The following is an 18,758-nucleotide window of genomic DNA, read 5'->3' on the forward strand; positions in this document are numbered from 1 at the left end:
TGCAGACCTGCTAGTGCCTGAACCCCCTTCGTGTGTATGCGCACGCAGAAGATCAAATACGCACGTTAAAGATCCTGTAATCCATGTCAGCGTTCGGTGGGTTATGGAAACAAGAATATACCCAGCATGCACACCTCCGAAAACGGAGTATGGCTCCCTACATGGCAGGGTAAATTAAAAAAACAAAAACAAAAACGGTCACACGGCGTAAAATGTTACATGTCTGTCTGAGTGTGTATGTGTGTGCGTCTGAAATCTGATTGAATGACAAAGGAAACGAATGATGAGCGCCCAGTGGCAGCCGTCAGTCGGCTCTACCCAGGTAGGCAGCCTGTGGTGCAAATGTCCCCGTGTATGTAAAGCGCTTAGAGCTTGGTCTCTGACCGAGGATAGGCGCTATATAAGTATCCACATCAATCAATCTACCAATACAGAGAGTCCGTGAGAGACTGGTTTCGAATCCCGCTCTCGCCCTTTCTCCCACGCTTGACTGGAAAATCAAACCGAGCGTCTGGTCATTCGGATGAGACGATAAACTGGGGTACATGTGCAATACGCACTTGGAGCACAGAAAAAGAACCCATGGCAACCCTGACGCTTGTCCTCTGGCAAAATTCTGTGGCAGAAATCCATAATAATAATAGTAATAATAATAATAGATAAACAAATGTATATGCATGCACTCAAAGCCGTTTGGTTATGCTACTAGTCAGGCATCTGTCTAGCAGATGTGATATAGCGAATATGGATTTGTCCGAATGCAGTGACGCCTCCTTGAGAAATTGAAACTGAAACTGAAACTTTGGCAGCCAGGGTTCCTCCATGGAACTCCAAACAGACTTCTCACCTGGACAGACACACACTACTCACCCCCTCGAACAACTTGACCTCAGTGTGTCAGCCAATAGCTTGTTGAATTTACCTCTGAACATGCATTCTAATTTGGATATTTTAGAATACTTTCTTGACAATTGTGTCCAGTAAGTCTGTCTGTCTGTTAAATACCTCCTGTGTCTTTATTGTTTCTCATTCTGTCTATCAGTGTGTTAATTTTCTCTCTCCCTCCCTTCTCATTCTCCCACTCCTTCTGCCTCAAACCTTCTACATCTGAGTTAAAGTGCAGTCCGTCAGTTTAACTGACAATACAAGGTCTTCAGAGAAGAAGCCCCCCTTAATCAAATGTTTCGGCACTTAACTCCTTACACTCTAAGGGGGCCGGGCCGCACCCAGGTCATGACTTCTTTTTTTTTCCAACCTGGTCCTCAGCAGGATCGAACCCGCGCCTCCAGGGTGATCGCCACTTCACGACTGAGTCACCTTTCTGGCAGACGTTTTAGCCACTGAGCCATTGTATGCCTAGTTGGGAAATGTAATCCTTATGAAGTCATTCCTCCTCGACCAGATCCAGCTGGAACTCTTTTCTGTTGATTCTGCCATTGCTTTGAGAGCCCTTGTCCTCTCTCTGCCAGAAATCGACAGTTGTTTTATGAGGCTGTAGGCAGATGCGCTCACAAACCCTCTTGCAACAATCTCTATTGTGAGGACTTTGGCTTGGAAGCCATTTTCTCTCAGGCTGCTGGCTAGACTCACATTCGGTCTTGTATATGTGTGCTTCCTCCATTCTGCTTTCGTATGGCACTTTGAGCGCAAACAGAATCGCTTGTTTTGTTGCTTTGGAGTCGAGTACTATGTCAGGTCTCATGCCGCTCTTGCTGATGATTTCCGTGTGTTTCTTCCCCTCTGGTAGGTCATCTGTGAATTTCCAATCTTCGGCACCATCCAGCAGCCCACGTTTCCATGCTTTGGATGTTACAGCTGTTCCTAGCCAGACTTTTTTGCCTCTTGCAGAGATAAAATCCACTAGAAATTCTGGTAGTGTTGGTGCTCCTTGGAGTGCTCACCACGTGTGCAATTTCTTTTAGCACATGTTGGTTGTGCTTCCATGTGTACCATCCCTGGCTTAACGCCACTTTGCAAGAGCTGAGGACATGTTTCACTGTTTGTTTGCCATGGCAGAGTGGGCACATGGTGCATCTCGAGAGCCAGTTGGATCATCTCATGAGGAACTGACCCGTACGCATTTGCCAGATCCAGCCATACTACATCTAGGTCCTTTTTCTCTGCCTTTGCTCTTTGGATGGCATCCCAAATCATTGTGGCATGTTCTACACAACCAGGAATTCCTGGGATGCCGCTTTCTGGACTGACATATCCAGGTTCTCATTTTCTGAGGTATTTTGTCAGAAGATTTTTCCTTCGACATTCGGGAGCGATATTGGTATGAACTGGCTGATGGTACTTGAGTTCTGCTCTTTCGTGATGTACACGCCATCAGCAATCATCCACTGGTCGCTGATCTTCAGGTTCCTCCATGCTGATATCATTACTCTGTGGAGCCACTGAAGGACTTTAGGACATTTCTTGTACAGCAGGTACGGTATTCCGTTTGGCCCTGGTGATGATTAATTTTAGCCCTGACATTCTTGACCACTTTCTGTACTTCCTGAAGGGTTGGTGGTTTATCGCTGAGCTTCTTCTCTGGTTTCCTGGGATGGGCCAAGCCCTTGAGATCAAGTGGTTTCTTGCTTTGTGAATCGGAATATGTTTTAATGAGATGCTGTTCAAGTGTTTCTTTGTTCACTGTGAGTGCCCACGATTTGGGCTGTTCGAACAGTTTCCTGGCGAATTGAAAGGGGTCTCGGAAGAAGCAGACTTGTGTTTTCTTCTTTTTGCTCCTTTTCTTCCTTGCTGATTCTGCTTTACTGAGTGCTCTGTGCTTTGTTTTCAGGTCTTTCCACAGTTTATGTAGGCCCTGCTTCTCAAATTCTGAAGCAGTTTTCATCCTTTCCTTCAGCTTTCTTTTTGCATTTCGGATGTTATCCATTTCTCGTTGTCGCCTGGATTTTTGAGGAGGTGTTCTTGTCTTTGGTTCTTTCACTCCATAGATTTCCCGACAGGTTGCGTACACGATATCTCCGTCAGTGGCTAACTTGTGTTCCCAAGGTGCTCTCTCCTATCAGCGCATCACGTTTTCGGACTATTTTCTGGTCATCTAACTCTTCCCATTCCGTTTTTGCACTGCAGGTGGCAAGTTGAGTTTCTGGTGTTTGGCTTTAAGATTTTGTACAAAAGGTTCGTCAGAATTATCAGCGTTGATGTCCTTGGTATTGTGGTTTGAATCCTGGCCTTGGTTTTCCGACGCCTTACCTGCTGCTGCAGTACACTGCTGAGCATTCGTCAGATTTTTCGGACAGCCGTTTTGGTCCTGTGGATTTTCATGCCACGCTCAGTGGAGAATTTCCGCCAACAGACACATGGGATTTCCATCGGTTGCGAAATCGTAGTCCGTGTAACATTTCCAGTCGTGATTATCTTGGCGCCAATGGATTCATCATTCTCTGCCCCTTTCGGTGAATCCTGAGAGCATCTCTTCTTTTTGGAAATTGAGGCTATTTGATTAAGGGTAAGGTGAGCTGCCGACCCACGGGATCCGAGAGTCTAGTCTTTCCCAGTGTCACTCGGTCTCCCAGATCGTCATTTAGACTGTTCCTGAAAGTCAATGGCTTACCCATGTCTCAATGATAAGAGACTGTAGGGAGAGCTGGACAATACAAGGTCTTCAGAGAAGAAACCCCCCTCAATCGTTTCGGCACCTAACTCCTTACATTCTAAGGGGGCCGGCCCACACCCAGGTCATGGATGCTCTTGCATTACCGCCTTTTTTTTTCAACCTGGTCCTCAGCAGGTTCGAGTCACCTTTCTGGCAGACGTTTTAGCCAATGAACATCGTACGCCTAGTTTGAGTTGGGAAATTTAATCCTTATGAAGTTTACTTTCATTCCTCCTCGACCAGATCCAGTTGGAACTCTTTTCAGCTGATCAGTATATTGCTTAATCACTATCTTGACATAGATTAATTTTCATGTCTCTTTCTCTCCCCCCCCCCTTTCTCTCTTACCCCTTTCTCTCTCTCTCTCTCTCTCTCTTTCTGTCCCCCCATAAATTTTCACCTCTCATTTGCCTCTACCTATGTAGTGCTGTAAATGCCACAATATTATGTGCATGCTGTTTTGGTGTAATGATTTTCCCCTTTGATTTATCTTAATGTTTTCCTTCGAGGGCTGGATGAAAAACAACAACATATTCTTGCTTACTGTGTTATCCTCAGAAAACAAATTTTTATTCATTTCAATTCAGTCATCTCCCCCCCCACCTCTCTCTCCCTCTCTCTGGCACTCTCACACGCACGTGCAGTGTGTAAGGATGCATGCGCCCGTATATATGCATGTGGTTACATGTTTGTGTGTGTGTACATAATCATAATATTTATTGTGTGCTCAATGTGTGTGTGTGTGTGTGTGTGTGTGTGTGTGTGTGTGTGCCAATGCCGGGGTGCCGTGTGCGTGCCTGTATGTAATGTATGTATTTATGCCTAGGGTATGAATGTATGCATTATATTCATTTGTGTATGTGTGCGTGCGTGCATGCGCCTGCGTGCGCAAGTGTGTTTGTTCAGGCAGCCGAGCCAAAACACGATTTTTCCATTTTCCATTGTTTCACTGAGCGGGAAACCGGTATAATAGTATAATTGGGGGCGAGTTGGAGCTGAGGGTGAGGAGGGGGTGGGTGTGGGGCGGGAAGTGGGGGTGGGGGTGGGGGGGCGGGGGGGGGGGCTCGCTGATCGAAGGGACGTGGAAAAAAGTCATTATGTGTGTGGAGGAGTTAATTTGCATCTGACATTGTTCCACACTTGGTCTGTCGCCTCCCTGGGGGTCCTCCACCCTCACGCTCCCCCACCCCCACGGCACCCCCCCCCCATGATGACGTAACTGAACTTTGCTTTTACGCTGCAGGCTGGAAAGTAAATTGACTTGGCGATCCTCGAAATGGGCGATGCCTTTGAAAGTCACTCGGTCTTTCTAAGTTGCCATCGTACGCGTTCTTGCTTGCTTGCTGCGTCCGTCGAGACCTGGTCTATTTCGTAGCAAGTTTGATGAAGAATTGACGCATACAGAAAAAAAAAGAAGAAAAAAGGCGGAAAAAAAAGTCAGTCTGCCTGTCTGTCTGATGACCTGAACACTGTTCCTATCATGAACAGTTCCCCCGCCATGCTTCCCGTATCCATTTTGAGTGCGTCATTCATCCCCTACAGTCCGGCCGGGTCTTCGATTTTTTTTTGATTAAAAAAAAAAATTTTTTTTTTAAGAACTCTTTTTTTTTCCCGCTCCATGAAAATACAGTTGTTGTTGGTTTACAGAGAAACAAAGAACAGAATAGCCGCCACTGGGAAAAAACAACAACAACAAAAAACAACTGTCAGCGCCACGCTGAATGTTGTGTGTGTGCCAGTGTGTGCCAGTGTGTGTGTGTGTGTGTGTGTGTGTGCGCGCAAGCATGTTTGCATAAACAGGGAAGAATGTATGCGTGTGCTTGCGTGCACATGGTGGCGAGCGCGCGCGCGCGCGTGTGTGTGCGTGTGTGTGTCACATTGATCCAACCCGGTGTGTGTTTCTGTGCGTGTGAGTGTGCGTGATGATTTCGCATCGATGATGTCACACTAGTATGCACGCGCGCGCCGTGTGTTTGATTATATGTCAGTGTGTGTGTGTGTGTGTGTGTGTGTGTGTGTGTGTGTGCGTGCGTGCGTGTGTGTTTGGTGTGTGTGTGTGTGCGTGTGTGTTTGGTGTGTGTGTGTGTGTGTGTGTGTGTGGTATGTGGTGTATGTGTGTGTGTGTGTGTGTGTGTGCGTGTGTGTGTGTGTGTGTGTGGTGTGTGTGTGTGTGTGTGTGTGTGTGTGTGTGTGTGTGTGTGTGTGTGTGTGTGTGTGTGTGTGTGTGTGTGTATTTCTCCGACCTACTGGTAACAGGTACATCCCAATGTAACCTGAAGGGAAATCGTGGGTTTAGTTCGGCAGGGGATGGGTAGCATTGCCGGGGATAGGGGTTTGATATGCTAGCGATCATCGAACAACATCACCGACAACACCAGCTGAACAGCAACACACACACACACACACACACACACACACACACACACAGACTCGGACAAACAGAGTGACACACACACTGGGTCACACACACACACACACACACACACACACACACACACACACACACACACACACACACACACACACACACACACACACACACACACACACACACACACACACACACACACACACACACACACGACTGGGCGCGCGCCTGAAGGAGTGAGGCTGAGAGAGAGAGAGAGAGAGAGAGAGAGAGAGAGAGAGAGAGAGAGAGACAGAAACAGAGACAGAGACAGAGACCGACACACACACACACACACACACACAACTACAGTTGAATGAATTGAACTAAAAAAAAAGTTTTACGGGTGACTGTGGCACTGAGTAAGCAAGACAATACTTTTTTTTCATCCACTGAGTTCTCGAAGGGAAACTCAGTGACATAAAGCAACACACACACACGCGCGCGCTCACACACACACGCGCGCGCGCGCGGGCGCACACGCACACACACACTGGCACACAGGATATATATATATATATATATATATATATATATATATAGAGAGAGAGAGAAGTTGTTTGGAATATAAAACAAAGTAAAGTTGGAGTCTGAAAAAAAAGAAAAGAAAAAGGTCATCATTGTGTGGGTTAGCCAAGTTTGTAAAAAAGAAAAAAAAAAAAAAAGGTAATCAGTAACTGCGTATCATAAGAGCTCTATCTCGATCTCAGTCTGGCTGCAGTGTCCGTTGTTTTAGTCTCTTTCTCTGTCTCTTACATTTCCTGACAAAGGCAACAGAATACAAGTCTGGGCACCGCCCGCCTCCCCAACAGTGCAAGAAGCAAGGGGGACAATTCCTGTGCAGGTTGTTGTGAAAGAAAAAAACAGGATATCGTGCATCTTAATTCCCTTCGACGATCAACTCTCTTAGAGTAACGTCCCCTAATATACGTATTGTTTTTCCTGCTGATGGGTGGAGACACGTAGTCTGCTTATTTGACGAGAAGCCCTTTATGCTTGTAGCTTTTTAAACATAGAATTAGAGGGAAATCAGGCTATTGTGTGCATTCCAACCATGAGGTTTTTCAGGCGAAGAAAAAATAATCTTGCCTATTGTGTTATTGGTATAACCTTTGTCGTGGTAATGTTGTGGTACTGGCAAAGTGGCAGCGAGTCACTGGAGTCTGAGATCTCAGACGAAGTGATGAGAGCGCGTGTGAAACGTTTTGTCAGTTATCAGCACAGTGAGTCGAGTCGTGTTGGACCAGGAGAAAATGGAGTGGCCGTTTTTCTCGAGGGTGAGGAAAAGACTCAAGCAGAGGCCCTCATGCCCAAGGAGGCATTCAACCGGATTGCCAGTGATAAGATTTCGCTTGAGAGATCCGTTCCTGACGTGCGGGATCCAGCGTGAGTGACCCGGTTTATGTTTTCATGACACCGGTTTTCTTATTTGTTTTCTTTGATGAAATGATGGATCAATCACGTATATATAAATTATAATATTAAGAGAGCCTTCAATTACTTAGAGTTAGACAAAGATAGATTTCTCAGTTTATATAAAGCATTAGTTAGATCGTATGTGGAATGTGGTAATATTGTGTGGCACCCATACCTTAAGAGACAATCTATAGCATTAGAAAGGGTCCAAAGAAGAGCAAAGAAATTATTAAAAGAATGCAAGAATATGAGTAACCAACAAAAACTTACATATGTAAATCTACATTCACTAAAAGGTAGAAGAGTAAGAGGAGATTTGATTGAAACTTATAAGATATTAAATAACATGAACGATGTAAATGCAAGACATATCATTAGAATGTAGTACAAGGAACTCAGTAAAGAAAATTTGTTTAGAACACTGCAACACCAACATTAGAAAAAAAAAATCATTGGCTAACCGAATTGCACAAACATGGAATGCATTACCAAAGTTAAACTTGCACAAAATAGTAACACGTTCAAAAATCTCCTTGACACCAACACCATCTTAAAAGAAAATTTATTTGACTATGAATATGATGAATAAAACAAAGTTTCTTGCAGAAGTGTACTTGCGTACACCGCCCGACAAAAACAAACAAAAGATGAAAATAAATAAATATAATAAAATGGAAGAAGTGAAGATGAAGATTTGATGGGACATAAAAAGGCCGAGAGGTCTAGGCAGATGACTGCCAGTCCCTATGCTACTACTACTACTCCTACTACTATCATATGTAGAGAATGCTGGCTCCTCTTGTCTTGTCTTGCCTTGTCTATAATCCTGTGATAATCCCAGTACAGGGTAACAATCCACAATATCCTTCTTTAGTTTATGTCAGTCACTCAGTGATTATGGTTAAGAAATATCAGCTTGCTAACTATTGTAGATAAAAATGAATATCTAAAATTCTGACAAGTGTACGCTTTAAAAAAAGAGACCAATCCAATCGATTATATAAGACATTTGAATATTTTCACTTTCAGCACACTGGTTTTGATAAATAATGCGATAACTCCCACACCAGTCTTTTTAGTCAGCTTAAACCAAGGAAGCTCTCATGCAGTAATTATCCACTGTTTCTATTATCAGTTCTTGTGTAGGGACTCCTTGTGCCAAGATATTGGTCCAGTGATTATGAAGCCCTTGACAGGGGACAGCTCAGAGGACTGCATGGAAACCACATTAGAAGTTTGTCAGTGTGTGTGTGTGTGTGTGTGTGTGTGTGTGTGTGTGTGTGAAAGTTTTATTCTGTGGTGGTACTTGAATAAGCAGCAACTGGTTATTATTATTTTTTTTACATCAAGCCATCTGAAAGAAAGAAAGAAAGAAAGACGGAAAGAAAAAAGTGAAATACATATATATATCTACATAGATCTCATTCTCTCAAGATTCTTATGATAATGAAATAATTAATGTCTGTTTTACACACACTCACACACACACACACACACACACACACACACACACACACACACACACACACACACACATATATATATAATTTATATACATACACATGTTCAAACACCATACCCCCCACCCCTCTGTATTTCCCACAGACATCCACACATATAAGTATAACACAAACTTATTTCCAATAAGAGCATACATAAAACATTTCATAAGAAATAGATAAAGTGGTTTACTAATAGAGCTCTGTAGATTAGTATTACAACTAATCTTTCATAGAGTTATTAAGATGGTTCGTCAGATATTTTTAAAACACATTTTTTATTCTTAATACTTTTTAAACTGGGTGGAAGATTATTGCACAAATATCCGTCAGAGTATGGGAAACTGGTTTTGTAAAGGTTATTTCTTGGTCCAGGTATACATAACATATGGATTTGTCTATGAGTATGATCATCAGTTTTAAAAGTATCTGTAATCTTTGTAGGAGTATTTTCATTTTATATAACATTGTGCTTGCAAACAACCTTGTTAAAGTACAGCCAGTTGTGGAATGATAATATGTTGTGTGTAATCCACAGGGGTCAGGGAGCTTGACTTCAACAATATTGATTTAAATGCTCTTTTATACATACGATGAATAAGTTTTCAATTTGTATTGCTACAATTATCCGATAAAGTTGATGCATAATCTATAATTGGTAAACCATGTGCTCAGAAAAAAGTTAACATGAACGGACGCCATGGATCATTTTCATTTCTGCTAACTGAAGTATTTTATTGAAGAGATGTTTTCCTTTGAAGGTCATATGGTGTGTGTGTGTGGTGTGTATGTGTGTGTGTGTGTTTGTGCATGCTTGCACGCATGTGCATGTGAACATGTGTGTGTGTGTGTGTGTGTGTGTGTGTGTGTGTAATTTAAACAAAATTTTATTCAGTAAATATGTCACACATGTACAGATAGACAGCGGAGCAACAACAAGCTAATAGCTTATATCGTGCTCATATCGTGTGTGTGTGTGTGTGTGTGTGTGTGTGTGTGTGTGTGTGTGTGTGTGTGTGTGTGTGTGTGTGTGTGTGTGTGTTTGTCTCTCTCTCTCTCTCTCTCTCTCTCTGTGTGTGTGTGTGTGTGTGTGTGTGTGTGTGTGTGTGTGTAACAGTCCTGTTGCTGAGTACAGGAGTTTACCAAGGTGCATGTAGCAAAGAGAAAAGAAATCCAGTCCAACACTTTGGTATTATTGACTGTCATAAAATTTATACTGTTTTTTTTCTTTCCTTTAGCTTTGATGCATGTATTTATATTGTCTGTATTTCACTGTTTATGTGTGTGTGTGTGTGGGGGGGGTATAGGTTTGTGTGTGTGTGTGTGTGTGTCTGAGAGAGAGAGAGAGAGAGAGAGAGAGAGAGAGAGAGAATGAATTAATGAATTTTTATTTCTGAGGGTAATACTAATAGTAATACAGTAATAGAGTAAGCAGACACTGCTTGTTTTCACCCAGCCCTCGAAATGGAAACATGTCAAAAGAAAAGGTGTGAAGAAAACTGCAAGAAAATGACTAAATATTAAACAAACAAATTCATAGAAAGACAAGAAAATAAACAGCATTACAACAAACATCATAATCATAACAATCAACATGTATTTCAAATACATGTGGAGAGAAAAGAATTAAGAAAATAAGTGAGAGGAGACAAGAAAATAGGTGAGAGGATGAGAGAGAGAGAGAGAGAGAGAGGGGGGGGGGAGAGAGAGAGAGAGAGAGAGAGATATGTAATGAAATACAGTAATATCATATGACAAGACATAACATGAATACAACCACTCTTCTGAGCAGAATTTGTAAATATTTCTGTCAGGTATTCATGACACATTTTTATAACACAGTAAAACTTGTATGGGCATTAATACTAGTCAAGATGTTGTTCCAGAGGCAACTGCCAGAGTATGCTAGACTCAATTTGAATAAATCAATTCTAGGCAGTGGTACCATTATCTTGTTGATGTTATATATTGTGCTTGTATTTGTAACGGAGGAGCAAAACCAGACATTATCTTGAACTTAAAAAGTGCCTTATTATGAATGATTTTCCATTTCAATGGCAGAATACCTAAGTCTTTGTAATCAGAGACAGTCATTGACGAAGATTTCAGATGTATCAGCTTTAGGCCTCTTCCATGTGGACTCATAAGTTGTTTAAGAACATTTTCACTGGCAGAATCCCATATTGTTGAGGCATGATATACATGTGGTTCGATATAAGCATGGAAAAATAATTTACGGCAATGCTTGTTTAAGAAATGCTTTATTCTGGATAGTTGATGAATCTTTTTGGAAGAATTTTTACAAGTCATCATTATATTTTGAGACCATGACAAGTTATTGTGAATAACAAGACCAAGTACTTTGTGATGACTGTCTTCCTCAATCATTACGCCATTGATATACAACGGAGAATGGGTAGGCAGAAGTTTTGGCGCTTTTGTCTTGTGGTAATGACAGGGTATTTTGTCTTTTTTGGATGCAAGCACATGATTAAGTTTAGACAATGTTACTATATCATTAATACTTTGTTGCAAAGTAAGAGATACTCTTTCTATTTTATGATGCTTAGTGTGGATCTTTGTGTCATCTGCAAATAATTCACATGATGGTTCAATAAATAGGGGTAAATCATTAATATAATAGAAAATGAAATAGGTCCCAGAACAGAAACTTGGGGAACACCATAATTTATGGGTAAAATCTGAGATTTGAATCTGTCAGCTGAAACCATTTGCTTTCTGTCAGACAAAAATGAAGACATTAGCTCTAAAGTGTTGTGAGATAACTCATATGCTTTTAGTTTTCTGATGAGAAGAGTGTGATCAATAACATCGAATGCCTTTGCAAAATCTACAAGAAGAACACCTGTTATGTCATTGTTGTTAATATCATTGAGCCAGCAAATTGATCAATGAGATTGGTTAGCGCTGTATGACAGGAGTGGTTAGGCCTAAATCCTGATCGATTCGGGTGAAAAAAACTAAATTCACTGAAATGATTGAGCATATGTTTCTTTAAATGATTCTCAAACGGTTTAGATAGAATAAATAGAAAAGAAATTGGCCTATAATTAGAGGGATCCGAGCGATTACCATGCTTGAACATAGGTATAACTTTTGCAACTTAAGATGCCTTTGGAACCTGACTTTTTTATATACATAAATTGTAAACATAAGTCAGTGCTTTAGCAATAATAGAAGCAGCTATTTTCAAAATTTTCCCATCAAAATCAAGGCCTCTTGTGTGGTCTGTCTGTTTTAAGTGAACAAGAGCATTGTATACTTGATATATGCACATAGGGGGAATGTTCAAAGTGGATGTGATATTTTTGGACAAACAGAAATCTTTTAGAACATCTAACTGATTAACGTTAGTTTTACTGGATTTTATCGTAGAGCTGGCTATATTGCAAAAATGACTATTTAGGTTTTCCACAGAGATATCTTTGGGTAATGGGTGTTGTGCAGTTTTGTTGTTATTGGTTAGCTGATTGATAGCTTTCCATATCGATCTACTGTTGGCTTTAGAGGAAATCATTTCATGAAAATACACAATTTTTGCTGAAAGTTTTAAACTATTAACTTTATTTCTTTGTGTTTTGAATTCCCCTTGATTCCCCATTTCTAAAAGCTTGTCTCTCTGACGGATTTCGTTTGTTATGTTTTGAGTCATCCATGGCTTTTTAGGATAATTTTTGATGCGTTTTGTTTTAAACGGCGCATGCTTATTATAAACATTTAGGAAATTGTGATACCAGACTTCAAGTGCTTCATCAGGATTAGTAAACTGGTAAACAGATAACAAACATGAATTCATTAAATCAAACAAAAATAGATTTCTATCAAAATGTGAGAAACTTCTATAATTAATTATCTTAGGATAGTTTCGGGGAACTTTAAAGTCATGTTTTGCCCATATGAAGCAGATTGGTAAATGATCATTGCATGCAAATGTTGGTTAGCATAATTCTAATATATTGTTAGTCGAGGAAGCATAGATATGATAAGTTAGTGTTGCAGATGTAGAAGTTATCCTTGTGGGTTTGTCAATTAATTGAGTTAGATCAAATGATTCATAATATTAGTCCAAACATTATTGAATTTCAATAAATCTTTGTTAAAATAGCCCATTAAGATAATTTCATCAGATACTAGTGAAATATCATCCATCATATTTGTAAGTTATCTATCTGTCCAATCTGCACGTTCAGCGGAGTTCCTATAAATGAAGCCTAATACTATTCATTTTGCTTTTTTTTAAATGTACTTCAATCCACACTGACTCTATATGATATTTTTCAAGCGCTTTAAGTCTCCTAAAATGAATGTTTTGATGAACGTGAACAAGCAGACCTGTTTCATTTAGATTGGCTGGATCTTTGTGAATAAGATGGTAGTTTTGCATTGCAAGTTCCAGGTCAGATATGTGCTGAGATAATCTTGAATCTGCGAAACCAAATATATGAAAACCTTTACCAGAATTATACAATATATGGGATACATCACTCAATTTATTTATCACATGATTTATATCAAGAAACCCAACTCTCAAGCCATCTTTTGATGGCCAAAGATTACATGTATTGGTAATAATAGTCAGCAAGAGAAGATATGATAAATCCAGGGCAAAAGGACAAATAAATGGAAAAGGATAATCTAATGGTGCACTAAAGGTATAATTAATGTTAATCAACTTGTTAGGTATGTCAACAACTTTTGTATAAATATAACGTTGAAAAAATCAACAGAGAGACAGAAATAATTGTCACTGAACTGATAAGTGCGCAAAAATACAGCAAGAACAAAAGGCAGCAGTGTCTTCACTGTTGCAGGATTTCCTAAAACAACAGGCTGCCGATTTGCCAGGTACCTTGAACTGAGATGCATTCAACACAATGTGAATGTAATTATTAACTAGCCACATATTTTGTTCCAGCATACAGTGACGCATGAGTTTTAGCTTAAGCCATACGAATGCACATGGGACAAACAAACAGGAACAGAGAGAGAGAGATTCTGTGAAACTAAACATGCACTTGTAAATGCTCACTATGTAGATATGAACACAGCACACAAATATGCACACATACACATTAACCTTTGTTGGCTGTCGCTTTTGACTGCACACGGAAGCTCATGTGGGTCGTCCATGACCCATACTGCTGTCGCTTTTGACTGCACACGGAAGCTCATGTGGGTCGTCCATGACCCATACTGCTGTCGCTTTTGACTGCACACGGAAGCTCATGTGGGTCGTCCATGACCCATACCGCTGTCGCTTTTGACTACACATGGAAGCTCATACCTGAGAGACAAAAACCTGTATATTCCTCCAAAGCTTGTGTGGGTCGTGCACGACCCATACTTTGTAAAGAGACAAAAACCTGTATATTCCTCCAAAGCTTATAACAAAATATAGAAAAGGAAAACATATCGTAACAACTGATTACACACACATGAGCTCGCACATGCACACACAGACTCACACAAACACATACACTCAGAAGAAACACATGCTCACACATTTGCACACATGCACATACACACACACACACACTCACACACACACACGCACACACAACTGATCACACACAGTAGTGTGGGGGTAGTGGGAGAGTAGCGCGGTAGTGAGGCTATTGAAAGTAAAACTTCTTTATTTTCCTTCACTAATTGCAATTTAAACCTTCTGAAATCACTGCTAAAAAGGTATGGGTCGTGCATGACCCACACAAGCTTTCGAGGGGTGACCACGTTTTTTCCTCTTAAAAAAACATGCGTCATACACGATCCACACAAGCGTCTGTGTGTAGTTAAAACACCACCTTTAATTACTCATTAACTAATTAATTTTTTTTTCATTTTTTGGCAGAAGTTGGCCTTTTAGGTGTAGGAAGCATTTCTGAAATTTCGTAGAAAAATATTAAGAATTGGCTGAGATATTTGCGTTTTTGTACCCTTCTGGGTCGTGTATGTCCCACGATAGCCAGCGAAGGTTAATGCTAACATATTGTAATATAAATATATATAAAAAGGCATGCACATGTATCAGGTACATTCACGCACATGCACATAACAAGAAATAGAGAATGACCTGGAAATTAAGAATATGTCAATACATTTGCATACACATGCACATGCATGTGTGCTCACACACACACACACACACACACACACACACACACACACAGTGTCCTACATACACACAGTGACACACACACACACAAAGCAGAGTTTTCTGTGCCAGTATATATTTATCACATTATGTTAACTCTTCCATTGCTTATACACTGAATTATCATTAATTTTTGTTTTGCCTATTACGCAAACAGACAATACAAGTTTCTTCAGTGCTTATTTCTGAATATAAAAATCCAGTTCCTGTTTGCACACAGTATATCTGCTCTCTCATTTGTTACATGTATTAAGTGATCATTTTCCCCTGGTTGTTTTGATAGATTGTGTAACTGTAAGATTACCAATGTATTGTGTGGATCTTTACTGGATATGTAATCCTTTGGTTCAGCTTAGCATGGATCTAGTGTCTGAATCCTGAGCCATTGAGATTACACTAATCTAGATAAGATCATTTTCTCCTGGAGAAAAAAGATCTTTTAGCCTTTGTTGCTCTTTTCAGATGCAAGAACATTGTGTATCCCAGAGATCTGCCAACTGCCAGTGTTGTAATAATATTTCACAACGAGGCTTGGTCACCCTTGCTGCGCACGGCACACAGTGTCATCAACAGATCGCCTCCCCATTACCTCCATGAAGTCATTCTGCTGGATGATTTCAGTGATAAATGTATGTTAGTATATTGATTATATGTGACTGTTGTCATGCTAAATGCTTTACACGTTATTAAAATCATATTTAATCTATGTTATATATTTCTTGAGTGAACGTGTAATCCTGCACCATAATAGCTCATCATTATTACTCTGGATCATAGATCTTGGTCATTTAGGACTAAGAAACTTGATGTGTCATCCCAATTAAAATATTTCGAATTGTATATACATTGTGTATTGTTTCTTATATTTGGGCTAAATGAATTTTATAGCTGTTTTCAGTGTAATATACAGTGAAAAATCTTGCAGTAAATTTGCCACTTTGACTGAAGCAAGCATCATGGCTTACTATGATGTATGGTAGTGATAACATTTTTGTTTTTATTATCATTTTCGATGCCATATCATTGCTTATAATTGTTATTTCTCATTTTTTTCCACTCAAGGCAGAGCCCATTCAGTTAAGGTGCAGCTGGTTTTGTTGTTGACTGAATCTTTGCAGTCAGTTCTGGTGATTTATTTATTGTCCAAGGAAATGGTTAAATAGATTGCTAAGTTTTTATCACTGATCTAGAACTACATGGATAGCTAATTGGCCAGTAAAGCTGAAGCCAGCTGGATGCCATATTGTTTCTCATATCCGGCCGTTAGTCCGTTGACAAGTTGTCTGCTAACTGGTGGTAGTTTCTGAACTGTAACCATGTATCTTTGATGAAATTGTGTTATGCTTGCCCCCACGACTTGCCAAATGTTGTGTCTTGATTGAAATCTGCCAATGGTTTATCTACCAAAGTCGTTACAGGAAAACAGTGCAGTGACGTGGCGCAAACTTGCAGTGGAGACACACACAGGAATGTCAGCTTAACTAACGATGCTAGCAAGTGAAAGCTTGCCATGAAGCCAGCTCAGCGCTGGGCTACACATATGAAGTCACCGCTTCACGCTATTCTGACACGAGAAGCAAAATGGCTGATTGAACACTTCGGCTAGCTTCAGTTAGCAAAGGCGCTCAAAGAAGGCATGCGCTATCCATGTATTTTTAGAACAGTGGTTTTTATCCTGTGTACACTTTGTACAATTATTAGATTATTCATATGAAAATTAGGTGACAGTGCCTAAGCATTGTAAACAATATCTTTATCTATCTTTAAACTGTTCAAATCCAGAAAAATAGCATTGGTGCATTGTGTGTGTGTGTGTGTGTGTGTGTGTGTGTGTGTGTACTGTTTGCACTTTAGTATAGATTATTAGTTATTTCAGAGTTCATCTGTTTTCAAGTTTAGTCTTGAACAAAATATAGGTATTAAACATGAACATTTACACACACACACACATTAATTGTTGTCATTTTTCAGCCTTTCTGGGTGACGAATTAAAAGAATATGTAAAGTCGACATGGCCAGATGGCATTGTAAAAATAGTGCGGACAAAAGAGCGAAGTGGTTTGATCCGTGCCCGAATTGCCGGAGCAATGGCAGCCTCTGGTGACGTTCTCATCTTCCTTGACTCGCACTGCGAAGTGGGACCGGGATGGTAAGAAATATTATTGTAACTTAGTTTCTTTTTAAAGATGATATTGATTTATCTTTTCAGGATATACTTATTTTTCTTGTTTTTGTAAACAGAGAGAGGAATTTGGGGAAGGGTCGTTAGAGGAAGGGGGGAGGTGGCGGAAGGAGGTGGGGGGTGGGGGGGTGAGGGTGGTGATCAGAAGGTGGATGGATGGTACTTGAACACTCAAATTTACTACTGATTTAAAGGAAGTCACTGACTCATTATTTTGATTGCAAGATATTTCAGTTTCACCATAGTAAGTGTACTGAAACGTATTGATCCACTGTCACCTAGTGTTGCATGATTGCAAGGATGTGTTCTGCATAAAATGCTGTCAGATAATTACATAATGCACAAGGATATAGAGAAAATGTGTGAATTTGATCTGGGTGGCATGATAATGTGAGCTTGAAAATCTTTTCTTGATTGTAAGAAAAAAAGAGAATAACACTGATGAGCATATATATATATATATATATATATATATATATATATATATATATATATGTATGTATGCTTTGGTTTGTATTTTCCAGTGAGCAGTATAAATATGTATACTTGTCTTAGTTTGTATGTAATGGTACCCATGGGCAGTGTGACTGTACATGCTTGTTCTTCTTTCTTCTCTGAACTTAAATCTTTTACGTCTCAAGTCTGTCATTGTCACTTTCTGTTCTATGAAGTTGGGGGGAAAAAAAAGAAAAAAAAAGAGAAGAAGTAAAAATTGGGGGTTGGAGGTGGGGATGTATTCACTGTACTTTTATTTTCTGTCATTGGTATCACTTTACAGAATAACAGTGAGTAGGTTTGGTCATCTGTCTGTGATAGTGCATCAAATGTTTTGCCTTTTGATTACGTAAAAATCCAGACCTGTCAGATTCTAACTTGCTTTGTCAAGTTTTGATTTTTGGTATTTTAAAAGAAAAGAAACCAATAAGATTAAACTTGTTCTGGACATCCTATGCCTGAGGCATAGCATGGATACCACTATGCCTTATTTTGCGCCTGATCATGAGTAACACTCAGGCATCAAATTCTGATCAGTTAAACCGGTTCTTCAACCTTTCAACAAAGTACCGGTATTTAGACAACTAGGGAAGGGACACAACTTTTATGAAATTTTCAGTCAGCCTACTAACACATTTTTTTTTTAGTAGCATTTAAAAAAACCCAACTTGTTGTTTGTTTGCAAGTTTTGTAGGTCACGATGGCTAGAAAATTATGTTGAATAAAAAAGAATTTCCTTTTCACTATTTGGCAAGTATTTAATCATCTGTTAATCTGTTCTCAGACCTGTATAGTGATTTTAACCCAGATGGTGATGTTTAGAAATGTCATTGTAAACAATGACAGCTGAGACAATACGTCAGTGATTGTCACTAGCTGTCATCTATTCATTTTTTTTAAATTTAATTTTCATAATCATATGAATATAACTGCTTTAGAGTGGAAACATCAGGTGAGACAATATGACAAAATGACAG

The 18,758-nt window shown here is 39.9% G+C and overlaps 1 protein-coding gene across 2 annotated transcripts in view; it reads left to right on the forward strand.

Annotated features, from left to right (window-relative positions):
• The first annotated feature begins 6,955 nt into the window (after positions 1 to 6,955).
• The window catches only part of LOC143301474 (putative N-acetylgalactosaminyltransferase 9), a 35,807-nt gene continuing 24,004 nt past the window's right edge, over positions 6,956 to 18,758 (forward strand). For both annotated transcript variants that reach the window (XM_076615791.1, XM_076615799.1), the window contains exons 1-3: positions 6,956 to 7,403; positions 15,567 to 15,733; positions 17,076 to 17,253. In XM_076615791.1, the coding sequence (XP_076471906.1) occupies positions 7,072 to 7,403; positions 15,567 to 15,733; positions 17,076 to 17,253 (677 nt within the window). In that variant the 5' untranslated portion in view covers positions 6,956 to 7,071. The remainder of the gene's footprint in view (positions 7,404 to 15,566; positions 15,734 to 17,075; positions 17,254 to 18,758) is intronic.

This window comes from Babylonia areolata, chromosome 2, assembly GCF_041734735.1.
Source record: "Babylonia areolata isolate BAREFJ2019XMU chromosome 2, ASM4173473v1, whole genome shotgun sequence".
Lineage (NCBI taxonomy): Eukaryota > Metazoa > Mollusca > Gastropoda > Neogastropoda > Buccinidae > Babylonia > Babylonia areolata.